Source organism: Barbus barbus, assembly GCF_936440315.1.
Source record: "Barbus barbus genome assembly, chromosome: 42".
In the NCBI taxonomy this organism is placed as follows: Eukaryota; Metazoa; Chordata; class Actinopteri; order Cypriniformes; family Cyprinidae; genus Barbus; species Barbus barbus.
Window position 1 is genome coordinate 24,599,597 of NC_136720.1, and position 16,669 is coordinate 24,616,265.

Below are 16,669 nucleotides of genomic sequence, written 5' to 3' on the forward strand. Positions count from 1 at the left end.
TGAAAGTAATATCTATAATAGTATGAAATGTTTTAATAAGTTATGACATTTTGTAATATTTATTGTTCATTGGCCGTTTCTTATGCTGAGACTATGCGGTCAGTTAAGCAGGAATGCAGTACATCTCAGTTCTCATAAGTGTGCGTTCTGTGTTCTCGCGTCCTTCCGAGTTCGTTCTTCCAAGGAAGCTTGCCAAGACTAGGGCTGGGTATCGTTCAAAAAATTTCGATACCGATACCTTGAGTTCGATACCGGTTCCTGAACGGTACTTTTTTCGATACCAGTTTTATAAAATCAGTTTTAATAAGATTACATTATCTGAAAAAAATATTTTTTTTAGCTTGTTGATATTTATACAGACTCAAAGCCTCATCTCCTGAGCCACTGCACAAAGGAACTAAATATATCCAACACAATAAATAAATAAATAATTTTAATAAAGTTCAAATTGTTTTCAGTTTACACATCTGTTAGGCTACGTTTACATTAGTGCATGTTCATTTTAAAACACATAGCTCAAGACAGAATCATCATTTCTAGGTTGTTAAAGACTTCAAGAAATGTAAAATCTTCATCCACTTTCATAAGTGGGTGTTTTATTTTCTTTCACCATATGTTTTATTGTTATTAAATTCTGGTGTAGCATGTCTAATTATTTGAATGCATAAAAACAACTTAGTTTATTTAAATTTATTCTTAAAATAGCCTAATGAAATGTTTTATTTTTCCTCAGAAATTCTGTGTTCTGTATCTGGTTTTCAAATGAAGACATAAAACATTAATTTAATTTATCTTTAAATTATTGAAAATCAAAGTTTATTTATTCTGGCAAACAAAGGGAGGTTACTATTAAAATTAAAACATGGAATAACTGTTGTGTGATCATTACTAAAAAAAAAAAAAGTTTTAATAATTTTAATAGTAGCCTAGTAGTAGCAGTATGTACTGTCTGCTGAACAATATTAATACCGTTAATATTAAAACCGAACTTTTATTTTGACGGGTTGCCTGGAATACCTTTACAGTTCTGTGTGTATATGAGATGAGTTAGTTTTACTCGAATCAAACGGTAAAATGCTCATGAAGTGACTTTCAGAGCAGGTCTGGAGATGTTGTTAATGTCCTCATTTAGAGAGGCGGCAGACGCTGAAATGACCGCGAACGTCACGCGAGCTTCAGTCTGTGTATAATAAACAAACCGCGCGATTTAAAGAGCAGACTGCTCCGGGCGTGCGCTTTCGAAACGCTCTCGCGGAGGTCAAACACTGATCAATCTGCACGTCGCCGTTTCTAGTCAAACACAGCTAGTGATGCAGGTTTATTGGCTCACTGATGTGATGAGATTAACCCCTTAGGTATCGAAATTTGGTACCGAACGACAAGACGTTTTTCGATACTCGGTGGTATCGAGGCAATTCGGTCGGTGCCTAAAAAGTATCGAACTCGATACCCAGCCCTAGCCAAGATCGGTCTCCACGAACGCAAGTCCGTTCTGACGCTAGTTGGTGCTCCAGTATAATCGGTCCGTCGAAACTCATCCAGTGAGAAACGTTCCGCGGTGCAAAAATAAGTGCGATTAAAATGCGTTAAAAAAAATTAACGCGTTATTTTTGTGTAATTAATTAATCTAAATTAACGGCCCTAAAATATATATATATATATGTATATATATGTGTGTATATATATGTATATGTATATATATAATTTATTCTTATTCAATCATATTACTATATTATATATTTTATATATTATACATAATTTATTTTAATTTCAATAATTTTATTGTTTGTGTTTTTAGTAAAAAGGTTAGTTGTTTTTTTTTTTATCTTTTTACTCGCATTATGGTTTTCGTTTCATTTCACTTCTTGTTTTTAAACTTAAGGAAATAAACCAGAAATGCTCAGTACTGTTGTAATATAGAAGCCAAATACACACATAACAACACCTCAGTTAAATTCTACATGTGTAATATTGTGACAGCTAGAAAATATCCTGCATGTGTCTACCAGTGTAGACTGTGCAATAAAACAGTGAATGCGAAACAGTTTGCAGACAGTGCCATCATTTTCTCCTCTCGGTTTGTGACCGTGTTCTGTGTTGTTGTCTTGTTCAGATGGTCTGATGTTTAGCAGCGGGGCAGCATGTGAATCCCGTGGCTCGTTCAATCAGTTCAATCATCGAACGGCTCTTTATCGAGTGTCAAAGTGTGAACAGCAGTCTCACATATCTCTAATTCCCACAATTTCTGTTTCTTTTCTCTCTTGCAGTCACAATGAGCGAAAGGTGACCTGCAAGCATCCCGTCACAAGCGTTCCTTCGCAAGACAACTGCATCTTTGTCGTCAACGAACAGTAAGTCATTTCTTTCTCTCTCTTCGTTTCCTGCAGCATTGAGTCAGAAACAGAGCGCTTTGTCTGAACTTCACACAGAAATCACATTCATGCTGCCTAATGTACTGCACAGTCATTTTTGGGGTGGATTGAATGTTGGTTAATAGGGGGTATAAAGAAATGTAAAAATGAGATAAAGTATTCATATTTCAGAATAAGTCAAAAGATTGTTTTTCTGGGTCACACGGCACATTTATTATTTTCCATTAGTCTGCTGATAGGTTCATGAGTTCAGTGAATCTTACAAAAATATGGTCAGAATATTATATAGATTAATTTTGAGGGAAAATTGAGAAAATGCTTTAGTGTAAATTTGAAATGCTTTAATGTAAATTTATATATTTTATAATTTATATTTATATATAATTATAAAATAATTATATATATATATATATATATATATATATATATATATATATATATATATATATATATATATATATATTATTTTGTGAAACATATATTTTTATGTGTTTTTAAAGTGTGCATTATATAATTATATAAAATATAATTATTTTATATATGATTATTAATTAAATTTATTTGTTTTTTTGCACCTATGTACAATATAAATTCTTTGATTTTTGATGAAGTAGATTCTATTTGAATTTGCTTTGCTGTTAGGATGAAACAATGTATTTGCAATATGCATTAATATATAAATATGTATATTATATAAATGCATAAATTAGGTTTATGTATAAACACTTATTTTGCAGGTCATATTAACCCCAACATCATATCGTTAAATAAATGTTTTCTTGACCTTTTTAATGCGATTCATCCGAAAGCATTACTATTCCCGGCCCGTCTGCTAATGATAACGTGTTACTATTTGTTTGTACGTTTGAAAAGAGTGAGCCAATAAATAGTCAACACACCCCCACATTTTCACACAAAGCCACTAGCAATTAACAGGCCGGCAGTTAATGAAGAGCTGGGAAGATGATTATGCAACGGTATATCCGGACTGGAGTCCTGACTTTATCCAGCTCTGCTCCTCTTCACAGCTCACCTCTCCTGTCCAACACGAGCTGCTCTCCTGATAATTGCCCTCAAACCGCTGTCAAACACATCTCTAGTCTTTATCTCGCTCTCTTTCTCCTTTCTTTTCTCCTGCGTCCTCTAGCAAAGTCAACCACTTCTTTCCGTTCCTCAGCCGTTTATCCAATCTCTACAGTCCCTGTTCACAGATAGCAACTAAACAGTGCCGCAGATAAACCTCAGATCCTCTCGCTCTGAGCAGATGATGGGAGAGACTGAACTCGTTTGGGAAAGAAACATTTGTGCAGCAGATATTTGCATTTGATGAAGAAGAGCGACAGGAGGGTTTGTTCGCTCATGCATTGTTTCAAACCGTTTGACTTTGTTTCTTCTGTGGAAAACAAAAGATGTTTCCTGTTTCTTTTTTGTACAACAGACACTTTCAACCTCCAAAGATGAGATAAAATGACAAAAAAGCATTATAAAAGTTGCCCGTATGACTTGACATTATTGTGGGTAGTATTGTGAACTAAATCTAAAACTTGTTAAAAATCATTAGAAATTATTAGAAATAGTTAGAAATTTGAAAAATATTTGAACAAAAACATCAATTGAAATTTTACTTTACTAAAAAATATGGCATATATGACATTTAGTGCTATTTATTGTTTGAATAATCAATTAATAGGACACACCAGGGCAACAAAACACACCAGTCACATGTTCACAATACTTTTGGTAACATGAAAAATTAGTTATATATAAAATTTGTGTATAAAATTTGGTCAGAAGTTTTAAGGTATATATATTAATATTTTTTGTAAAATAAGCTCCAAAAACTAATCACGGTGGCATATAAAACAAGTGACTAAAACTTTAGATAAGATAAATTAAATTAAATTAAATATAAAATAAAATAATACAAAAAGCTAATACCAGTGGCAAAAGCACAAATATCTTAACCTTAAAATGAAATGAAAAAGCAAATTGGCAATATAAAACTAAAATCTGCCATATGCTTTAATGTATATATTCATATTTTTATATTTTTGGTAAAATAAACCCCAACTAATACAAATGACAATAGCACATATAGTATAAAACAAAAGCACAAATGACTGAAATTAAAAAGAAAACTGAAAATATAAAACTTAAAAGTATTAATAAATACTCTAATAGTATATAAATGATCTGAAGTGCTCAGTGCTTTTCTAATGCTGTTTTTATCCATCCTCATTGATTTTCAGAGTTTGAAACATTTAGTTAAACATCTTTAGGTTTCTATTGAAGAACAAACATCACACAGGTTTGAAACAACATGAGGGTGAGTCTGATGACAGTACTTTAATTTTGGGTGAATTATTGATGTAATGAGCTGAATGTGAAGTGTTTTGAGAGCGGACTGAACTGTAGCGTGGCAGATAATGAGAGAAGGCAGTGTCTGTTTCAGTGCTGCTGATGGCGAGACCCTTTTTTCTACCCGTTTCAATTATCACCTCCATCTTGCTTTTCTGTGAAGTCGATGTTAATGAGATTTACACTTATTTTTACTCTGATGTGAGAAAGTCTCACTCGGAGGTGTGCGTGCGTTTGTGAGACGATGACATGATGTTCACGCAGGTCTCCATCTCCATTACTTCAAGATAACGCAGAGCTCCAGAGACCTGTGCTTGTCTTGATTGCTTTATTGCAGAGATTTAGAGAGAAAACGGTTGCTGTTTATGTGGCAAAAGAAATCAGTAGAAAGTAAGAGATTGAGTTGTTTTGGGTATAATTTTAATTAGACGTGAAATTTAATTTTTGGACATTTAGCTCCTTGTCGTCAAGCCATAGATTCATGTTTCAGGCTGCATTGCATTTTAAGGCCATTGATGCATCTTAATCAGCCGGACAATGAAGGTTTCCAGAGAATCGACGGTTGTTGAGATTGATGCATCTGCCCCGTGTGAACCACTTACGAGAGACTGAAAATAGCAGTATGTCTCGTCTGAAATACATAGTATTTTTTAAATAAATTCTAAGCTTAAAATGCACTTAAAAAGCAGTAAAAAAATTTAATTGGACTTTCACTGGATTTTTTTTTTTTTGATAAGTTTTAAATACAGTAGTTTTAAAATGACAGTTTTAATTTGCACAAAATAATTTTTAAAATATAAAATGTATTACAATTTTATAAATTTTTTCTTTATTTTTCATGTCATTATTATAGCATATTTTGTTTCAGGAATTTAATAATAACATTTTTAGAATGGTTTTTCATACCCTAAGATTGAAAGTGTGGGTTTAGTGGGTATGTATTTGAAAATTAGTAAAAATATATAGTTATAGTAAAATGTGAAATTTAATTGGGCTCTCATATAACCAAAATATTTTTAACTATTTTAAACATGTTGCACACTAACTGTACTTTATTTAATCTAATGTAAATTATTTTTGTCCCTTAAAAGTTATGTATATATATATATATATCTTCGTAAAAATCACTGGACCAATTTTTGTTTTAACTGGTTTAGTGATTTTTAGTAAAGCTTTGATTTAAACAATACTTTAATATTTAATTGTTTATACATACATTATATGATAATTGTCTTTTACCAAAATGTAATGTCTGTGACATCAAATTATGTGTTATTTTTAATATTGGAAATGGCATTTTAAACATTTTTAAACCAAGGTTGCCTGATATATTGATGTCCATAACTTATTTGTGGTAATTAAACACAGTCATGTCAGAAAAGAGCAGGTGGGAGATGCAGTACTAACCTAACGGTTGCGCTGGAGCATCACTTCGCTCACGGCCCGGTTTTTAACTTCTGTTCGTGTGATTTCAAACAGCACTTGTTACGAGAGCCAGACGCAGTCACTTTTACTACACGGCGGCACACGTCTGTGGCGTTCGGTCTGAAGTGCCCTCGTTTCTCATCGTCACAGTGGAAGCTCATTAATTTGCACAGTAATTTTTTTCACCCTCCTCATATTTCCTCATTCTATGGCACTCTGTTGATGTATGAGGCCGGTGTGTGCCATAATAGCGCTCGCTGTGCCATATAAACTCTGACTAAAGCGTCAGACACCCTCCATTACTGAAACCATTAACCGTGCCGTTACTGTATATTTGGGTATTTCTTCAACTCCTTTTAGAAAACTCTCTTACAGTACACTTTTCACACTATCTAGGTTTTCACTATCATACCTTCTAAAATGTCCAAGTTTTAAAATGTTCAAACAAATATACATGTAATATTTGCACACTTAATTTGAAAATTAAGTGCAGCTGTAATTGGATATTACAAAATATTCCTTTTGTTTTTATAAATATTTTTCACACAAAACATTTTGAAATAGTTTAATAATTTTTTTATCATAACAGTAAAACAGTTTTTTTATTTTTAGAGTTGATTTTTATATTTTAGCAAGTCTAGGTTTAGAGGTAAAACAATTAAATCTAAACATAAAATGCATTTGAAATTTAGTAAAAAAAAGTGATATTGTAGTAAAATGTGACGTTGCAATTGGACTTTCATATAACAGAGAGAAAAAATAACTATTTTAATTAGTTTTATTAGCTTTATTGTCTGGAAATGAGTTCTGCATCACATTTTTCTTTGCACAAAATATTTTTAGAAAAAAAAAAAATCCAGATTATAAAATGTTCATAGCTAGAATTTTATTTATCCTAAATACACTCATGAAATTGAATATTTGCCCAATTTGAAATATTAATAATAATTACAACTTGATTAAGTATCTGCATGTATTAGCATTATGATTGCAGTATATCACAGCTAGTTTAGCTGAAGGTTGTTGTGCGACAGATTGAGTCGCCTTCAGCAACGTCACGACCTGCCAGACGTCCAGATGAGATGAATCAGACCCGTGAGGCGGTGGCAGGGTTTAGGGGAAACTACCAGCGTCAGTGTAATTAAACAGAAAACAATGTCAGCCGTATGTCGATCAGTGCTGTCATAGATCCAGTATCTCGAGGCTAGTAATTTTGCTCTATAATAATTTCTTCCACAACATCTTCACTCCTTTCTCGTATTATTTCTCTTATTTCTTCTCTAATGTTTCCCAAGCTGGAAAATCCAAGTCATATCAGCTCACGTTGGTCATCTAGCTTAACTAACCAGGTCAACCTTGATCCCACCAGCATGATGACCACCTAGAAACCATATAAAACCTGGTTTTAGCCGGATTTTCCAGTAGGGTTGCCATTAATCTTCTTAATTTCACGATTTTAACCAGTGCATACCATAAAAAGCTGGCTTTAGTTGGATTTTCCAGTAGGTTTTCCAATAATCTTCTTTATTTGACAATTTGTAGGTAATGATCCCCTAGAAACCAGATAAAACCAGGATCATGAGATGGCGGCAACCCTACTGGAAAATCCAGTTAAAACCAGCAGCCCATTATCATCTTCATTTGTTGGTTTCAACTAATGACCATCTAAAACATAAACCAGCGTCTACCATCAGAAGCTGGTTTTAGCTGGATTTTCCAGTAGGGTTGCCAAGAACCTTCTTCATTTCATGATTTCAACCAAATAAAACCAGCGTCTACCATCAAATGTTGGATTTAGCTGGTTTTTCCAGTAGGTTTGCCACATTATCTTTAATTCTTTACCTAACCATATGAAACCAGCGGAATCTAGTTTTAGCTGGATTTTGCCATTAATCATCTTTTATTTGACCGTTTCAGTTAATGACCACCTAGAAACCAGATAAAACCAGCATCTACCATGAGATGGCGGCAACCCTACTAGAAAATCCAGTTAAAACCAGCTAATCTTAATCATCTTCATTTGATGGTTTCAACTAATGACCATCTAAAACCATATAAAGCCAGCGTCTACCATCAGACGCTAGTTTTAGCTGGATTTTCCCGTAGGTTTGCCATTAATCATCATCTTTTGATGGTTTCATTGTTGAATGTGTGTATAAACTATAATTTGAGTTTCCAAAACCCCAAATGACTATGTATTCAGTTCATTTTCTTTACTTTTTTCTGTTTTCTAGCCTGAATTGTGGGAAACTTGTCCATCCTGTTTTAAACAGGTAACGCTTTGCAGGGATCTCTTCTCTCACCCGCTTCTTTTGAGCCGCGGAGCCTCCATTCATCTCTGGTTGTTTTGCCATTCTGTCTCATTAATTCTGCTCAAACACTAACCCAAGGTGCTGTTTGAACTGTATTGCCTGATATCCTGCTGTGCATCGCTAATGTGGAGATATGCAAGATTTATGTGTGCCGCCCGATTTGTCTTACCCACGTTGAATGTGAAACATGAATCTCCTTGTCGAAGTCGCTCTCAGTCAGGAATGAATTATGTTGTCCTCAGCCGCTTCGGCAGGGGTCCCGTAATCCCACGCATCACGACGAGACGGAGCACTTCGAGTCTGTAAACAGTCCCGTCAAACGCTGGCCGGAGATGAAACACTCATTCGTCACGAGTTGCAGATTAACGCGCAGCGCCGTGGGGCTCGACACACACGCGCCTCCGGTGGCCCCCGTCAGATCCAGAGCGATGCCATTCTGCTCGTTTCTGGCTTTAAGTGACAGGCCTTTGACTCTTTAATGTTAAGTTTGAAGCTTTTTATGACTGCCGTCAAAATAAATTGCACCATTGGAAATGTCCCTGAAAGTAACGTGCATTAAACCACTTAAATGGGACTAAAATGTTGTTCTGAAAGCAAGCAAGACGGGGAAAGTTCAGCTGCTTCCTGAACGTGTCCTAGAGGCCTGCTATCCTCATTCTGGCATTGATTTTCAGGGCCAAGATACCCCCCAAAAAACCTAGAATGGTGCTTTGCCTGTCTCTTTTTAGGGAACGCCTGGGATACAAAGTAGGACAGCAATTGATGCATTCAGAGCAGGTTTATCATCGTTAACTAAAAGTAAAGCCATAAAATAAAAATAAACAAATAAAATAATTTAAATTAATTAAAATGAACATGGAAAAAAAATTAAAGGAAAATTTATATATATATATATAAATATTTTATCTAATTTAATATATATAATAAATATTTGTCTAATACCAATATATATGAACATCTGTCTGTCTATCTGTGTGTGTGTGTTAGTGCTGTCAAACGATTAATCGCGATTAATCGCATTCAATATAAAAGTTTTTGTTTACATTATATATGTATGTGTACCGTATATTTATTAATTATATATAAATACACACACATACAGTAAATATTTTGAAAATTTTATATTATGTATAAATATAATTAACATATAAACAACTTATTTTTCATGAATATATATACATGCATGTGTTTGTATTTATTTATATATATATATAAATAAATGATTAATATAAATGATTAATCACGATTAATCGCATCCAAAATAAAAGTAATCATTTATATTAATCATTTATTTAAATTATATTAATTATATTATTATATGTTAATAATCATTTGACAGCACTAATATATATACTAAACTAAATACAGTAACTTATGAAATGAAAAACAATAAACTTTAAAAACTATATAGATATATTTAATAAAAAAATGACAAAAGCATAACAAATTTGCTGAAGCTTTCTCTAAACTATAAAAAATATACAATTTAAGAACATATAAAGTAGAAGAAAATATAAAAATGATCTAATTCAAAATATTTTACAACTAAAATATCAGTGATATTGAAATAACACCGCTTCAAAGTCCTGTTTTACCGGTACGGTTTAACTTTACAGTCATTAGAGTCATCATGAAATCTAAATGGACTATTTTCTTTTTTTAATTAGATGTTTAATTCACATTATTTTGAAGTTTTAAAAAAATCTGAATATTTTATATAAAATATATAACTTTGCTCCACTTATTTTACTGAAACGACTTTGATTTCTGTATCACAAATCTCTCTCATGTTTCAACCATAACGTAGCGACCATAAATAGGCATCTTTTTTTCCTATCAAAATGAGCTCCTGCCCACATTTTGCTCATTAAATGTCTCAGTTTACTTAGAAATACAACAGGTGACATTTCTTGATGGCTTTAAAACCTTTGAAAACAAGCGCTCGGTAATGTTTCAGACCTAACATTGCAGGTCTAAACAGACACATGCAGACAATCTGACACCAATTTTGTGATATTTTCTTAACGTTCTTCCAGGCCTCCGAGTTTAACCTCCTCAAATGATGCTGCTGCAAATGAAAATGATGAGTTGAAGGCCGTAAGAGACAAATGGTGGCACACAGGGAGTTTTAAAGCCTAGCATGACTCACATGTTTTAGCCGATGACCTCCAGTCGAGCCGGTGCCCAGCCAACCCACGAACCCATCTGAACGTCCCCTCCGTCAATTATCTTTGGATTCAGCACGCTTTAGCCGCTCCACATGGGGCTAATTTCACACTCCCTGCCACTTTTCCTCTAAAGACGCCGTCAGATGTCAGCTGAATGATAGCCGCCGGCGTGGCTACAGAGCGCACACTAAAGTTCATTATTTGAGAAGAGATTCATTAATGAACGCTAATAGCCGTGTTGAATGCTCAATTTAATTTGATATCAGCGGCCTGGAAGGTCGTACTTGGATCTGTGTGCTACCCTGACCTGTCTTTCCACCTTGTCCTGGCTTAAATGACTCTGGGATGGACTGTTGTGTAAAGTTTTGTATTTTTCGTGGTGCTGGTGTGTGCATGACTGCCGACTGTTGTGACCATCTCACAAAGTGTCTCTGTGTTTGTTTCCAATGCAAAATCAGATGCTTGTCAAACGGCGAGCACACATGCAAACGATGTACACACACTTCCAACACACATTTCTGTTCAAACAACTTGTAACCCCTTTAAAACAAGTGAAATAGGACAACAATTACATTTCAATGTTGGCCACTCAATTATTATTTTTTATTTTTTTGGTAGCGAACTGAATGACAGAAAAGATCCAACTCAGAATGATTTTTTCCTCAAACTGGACATCTGCATTTCCCATGAGAGAGCTGGGACAGATGTTAAGATTTTCAGTGAATTGCTTCTTCAGTTTTGGTCTGTTCTTCACACTTGGGATGCAGTGCTTGAGTCATACGGCCCACTTTTGATGATGCTTTTTTGCCTTGTTGGAGCTTGACATCTTCAGTTCTCCTTCACTTTCATTATACTGAAAAAAGCAGCCAGGATATTCTTCAAAACATCTAATTTTGTGTTCAACTGAAGAGATAAAGCCAGACAGGTTTGAAACGACGTGAAACAGAAGTCAGTTTTGAACAAACCGTCCCTTTAAATGCACAAACATGCATTTAACCTCCTGATGCAGTTTGTGGGGCGCAAATAACAGACTATTTAACCGCTGCTAGTATTCAGCCTTTTGTAAAACAGAACGTGTTTTCCTCTTGCAACGTGACCCAGAAGCCAGACAGCTCTTATTTTTTACCCTGGTGTTCTCTCCTCTCCCTTGCTCCAGATAGCAGCGCTTTCCCTAGACGTCGTCGCTCTACCGTAGCATGGAAATATAGGCCAACCCTATGGGACAGAGCCTCCCGATTGAGTGTCTGCGTGCCGTGGGACTTCAGGGTTTATGGCTGTATTTATTGTGTTTTCTCTGCACTTTCGTTAAATAAGATGGTTTGCTTTACAACCTTGGTTTTTCTGGCTTTGGGTTTGCTTTTGCCCTTCAGCTTGACTGGGTCATAAACTGCGTCTGCGGTATGTCAGAGCCGGAGCTGGCAGGCCATTTAAGGTTGTCAATTGTGTGGGAGTAGATCAGCGGAGACGTGGAGGGAGTAATTGCTTTGATGCATGGGGCGTCGTCTCTATTTCTCTCTTTCTCATTCTGTCTCAATGCTGAAGTGCTCTGGCTTATTAAAACAGCTGTTTAGAAGCCTGAACTTCCCGAGTGTCTCGCAGAATCTCCAGAACTTTCCTCATTTATCTGCACAGCAATCTCTCTGCCTTCACAGAGTCTTCTGGTTATTTTAAATCTGATGTCAGGTGTGGCTTGCTGTCGATTACCCACAGTCACAGTCTTCTTTATGAATTTGTAAATAGACCTGCAGTCAGTTTTTGTTGAAGCAGTTCTTCTTATAATTTTATTTGTGCTCCAAACTAGATTTCTATCATGCAAAACTACTTTGAATCCTGCAACAAATGCTGGCAACAGAATATGTCATTAAATTAATATGTTAGTCTTCATGACTCCTGTTTTAAATAAATTATAAATGCAAATATTCATCATGTAGCTTTGAAGTGTGAATTTGTTTACTCTGAGCAACAGGTAAATCGGTCATGTTTTCTCAATGCATTGATTAAAAATCCTGCCAATTCATATGCAGTAATCTTGAAATATGACTTGTGTGTTCTACAATATGTTTGCATTTATATTTATTCATCACATAAATATACATGTTCAAAAATTCAACAGAATTCATGAAAATTAGATTTAAGGACCCGTATTTATTTATTTATGCATAATATATAAATTCTGTTGAATTTTTGAGAATGTATTTATTTCACATGTATATTTATGTGATGAATAAATATAAATGTATTATATTTATATACATATACATATATTAACACATTTATATTTATATAGAACATAAATATAGAAATATTAAATATTTATTTAAAATTGTGTGTGTATAATATAAACTATAATAAATATAATATATTTATATTTTATTGTACAAAGGAAATATGACATTTTATAATGAAAACAGTTTTTTAGGACCCTTGATTTATTTTTATTTTTTTTCATTGAAACATTATTTTCTGTATATAAACCATGGTGACTTTGCATGCAGAAAACAGTTTACTGTATCTAGCTATTACTGCTTTTCTGTTTTGCTTCCATTCAGAGTTTTTTTACTGTACAAGCTTTTGAGTAAATTATTGTCTGTAGGTGTCGACAGCATGCAGTACATACTGTAAATAACCCAGAATCTTCCCATAAGTCTGAATGATGTGCACATTAGATTAATTTGTGATGTTCCCTTCTCTTGTCTTCCCCTCACCTCTTCCAGACCAGCGACCAAAGCACCAGCAGCCGAGAAGAAAGAACGTCCAACCAGCACCATGAGCGAAGCGTCGAACTACACGGGCGGCTCAGACTACACCACACATCCCAGCAGCCCCACAACCAGAGTGAGTCACTAACTGACCTTGCCCTAGTTCTAGCATGACAGATTGGACTGTCCCATCATGCATCAATTGCATGTTACACAATTACTGTCCTCATTACTGCATATTTGCTTCATTGCCTTCGCTCTGTGATGTTGAGTTGATATAGAATATCATAAAAATGCAATGGGAATGGATGGGTGACTAGTTGTTCAGCTAGTTAAAAATCCATCTCAAGCAATCATTGATGTTTTTCTCTGCACCTTCATTCAATCGTAGTGTTTCCATCATGCATTTTTAATGCAATATCTTGCATAAAAAATTGTGGATGGTCTCTGTGAAGTTTCTAAATCAGACTCATTATATAAGGCTTTTGAAAAGACTAGTCGACTTGTCATTCAGACAACCCACCGAAAATATAATTTTGCACATCCCTAAACTCTGTATAACACACAAACACCCAAACAAGATAAACAATTCATGAATGGCTGTGGCTCAGGATTCCAGCGTTTCTCAAATAAATAAATGAACAGGAATATGCTTACAGTATGTACATATATAAATTAGGGCTATTAATATATAAATTAAGCGATTCAACTTTTTTATATAATTAATTGCCCAAATCAAATTTGGCTGAGAACCCCCCCCCCCCCCCCCCCCCCCACAAAAATCCTCAGGGCTCCATTTTGGCGCCGACTCTTTTTGTTATATATATTACCTTTGGAGTTGATTTTCAAGAAATATGGCATCTCTTTTCACGTATATGCTGATGATATACAGTTGTATCTTTTGTTTAAACCAAATGGAGTAAATGCACTAGGAGATCTGTATGCATGAATCCAGGAACTAAAAATATGGCTTACAGAAAATGTTCTGATGTTAAATGAAGGCAAAACCGAAGTAATTCTGTTTGGACCCAGTGATGCTTTTAATGCTAGTAATTATAATCTTGGTTATTTGCATCGGTGGGTTACTCCTTGTGCAAAAAACTTAGGTTTTTGGTTTGATTCGGGCCTAAAGTTTGACAAACAGATAAATAGTGTAGTTCAGTCGTGTTTCTTCCATCTTCGCTGTCTGGCTAAATTAAAATCGTTCTTATCAACAAGGAATTTTGAAAAAGTAATTCATGCATTTGTTCTTACCCGTTTGGACTATTGCAATTCTCTTTATTATGGGATAAATTATTAATCTATGGAGCGGTTGCAACTGGTCCAAAATGCAGCAGCCAGGCTCCTGACCGAAACTCGTAAATATGAGCATATTTCTCCTATTTTGGTTGCCGATAAAATTGAGAGTCGAATTTAAAATACTAATTTTGGTTTTTAAATCACTAAATAGTCTTGCACCAATTTATCTCACTGAGTTGTTGCTTTTACACAAACCGGTGAGATCAGTGAGGTCGGAGCATCACAAAATGCTATCCGTTCCTAGGTCCAGACCGAAACATTGTGGTGACTGAGCTTTTGCGATTGCCGGGCCAACTCTCTGGAACAATCCCCCTGTAGCTATCCGAACAGCACCATCTTTACATACTTTTAAATCTATGCGTAAATCTTATTTATTTGAAAAATTTATGATGGGTTAAAAAATATTTTTATATGTTTTTTGTATATTGTTTATATTTTGATTGCTGTTGTGTTTTCAATTTCTTGTACAGCACTTTGGTCAACCTTTTGGTTTTAAAATGTGCTTTATAAATAAAAGAAAGAAAGAAAGAAAAAAAAAAAAATTTTGTCATTAAAGTCACTTTTGTGTTAAATGAGAAGTATCGAATAGACAAAAAGTAGCTTTAGAAATAAATATTTTATTTGATTCAAAATCAAATTGAAAAAAAATGTCAGAAGCTGCATCTGAATTAGTATTTATGTATATTTACAGACCGTTTATTGCAGCTTCTAGGTGGCATGAATGCATTTACACTGCATTTACAATTGCATAAATAATGCCACAAATGTAATGTTTTTTTTATGATTAATTTCTTAATTTATTGTAATTTTGAAATTAATTTATTATTATTATTATTATTATTGTTATTTTATTTGTTTATAAAATTATACTCTAAATAAGAAACTAAAACTGCCAATAGGTGAAAGTAAATGTCTTGAGTCATAGAGTCATTTATTCATTCAATTCATTCAAACAGCTGATTCATTTAGACATGAAGTAAATGGTTCTCTGTATGATTAAATCATTGTTTCACCTGATTTGTTCAAAATGTGGATTTATTTATAAACTGTTGATCGGAGATGCACAAAAGTTCTGCTGTGCCTTTATAGGTAATATTTTCATTGGCAAAATTGAGCAAAAACAGACAATATTGTGTCTAAAATAGAACACAATATGAACTTCTAATTTATTGAACTGTTGTTGAATTGAATTTATATAAATATAAGACACAAACTCATACAGGGGCATTAAATGTTTGTTAAATGCCTTAATAAATTTAACGTGTTATTTTTCCCTAATTAATTAAATGAATGCTTATATAAATACATGAACGCTTACATTCATAAGGCTAATTATTTTCTCAGATAATAATGTCAGTTTGTCTCAGAAGATGCTAAGATGATGAAATGAGACTGGTTTTTCATTCTGATGATTTATTGTAAGCATTTATCATTGGAGGGGTCGGTGGACATGAACAATCGAAGTCCAGAGATCAACGCCTTGCTCATCTGTATGATTGTGTCTCATTAGAGCGAGACCAATGACAGATATGCTCTCCTCAGATTGTTGTCCGTGTGTTTTTTAACTTTCCGAGAGTTCATAAGTGCTGTCGATTCATAACGCATGCGCTAAACGACTTAACTAGTAAGTTGTAATTATTTACAGCTCCATCGTTGAATAATGTATACAGGCAAGCTTGAGCCCTCACGAGTGTCGTTTCTGAGAATGTTCTCCTCTCCCCCTGTTTGCAGCTGTCCAGGTCCTCAAAGAAAGTCCACAACTTTGGCAAGAGGTCCAACTCCATCAAGAGGAACCCCAATGCCCCGGTGGTGAAAAACAGCTGGCTTTACAAACAGGTTTGTGGCTCTGGTGCTCCTACAAACCATTTATACACCTTTGCATATGTGTGAGAGAATCTCATGTATAAATGTACACAAAAAAGTATGTAGGATTTTTGGCAATTTATTTTTTATTTACTTATTTTTTTAGCATTAAAACATTATTTTTATGACAGTTAAACACATTAGGACATAAATTCTCATTACTGTAATATAGT

At 34.2% G+C, this 16,669-nt stretch overlaps 1 protein-coding gene across 13 annotated transcripts in view; it reads left to right on the top strand.

Annotated features, from left to right (window-relative positions):
* The window catches only part of LOC306861242 (pleckstrin homology domain-containing family A member 5-like), a 169,892-nt gene that overhangs the window by 101,573 nt on the left and 51,650 nt on the right, over positions 1–16,669 (top strand). For all 13 annotated transcript variants that reach the window (XR_013783456.1, XM_079403405.1, XM_079403406.1 and 10 more), the window contains exons 4-6: positions 2,268–2,351; positions 13,350–13,470; positions 16,365–16,469. Coding sequence is in view for 12 of the 13 variants with exons in the window: in XM_079403405.1 (XP_079259531.1) it covers positions 2,268–2,351; positions 13,350–13,470; positions 16,365–16,469 (310 nt within the window). In the remaining variant the exon portion in view is untranslated. The remainder of the gene's footprint in view (positions 1–2,267; positions 2,352–13,349; positions 13,471–16,364; positions 16,470–16,669) is intronic.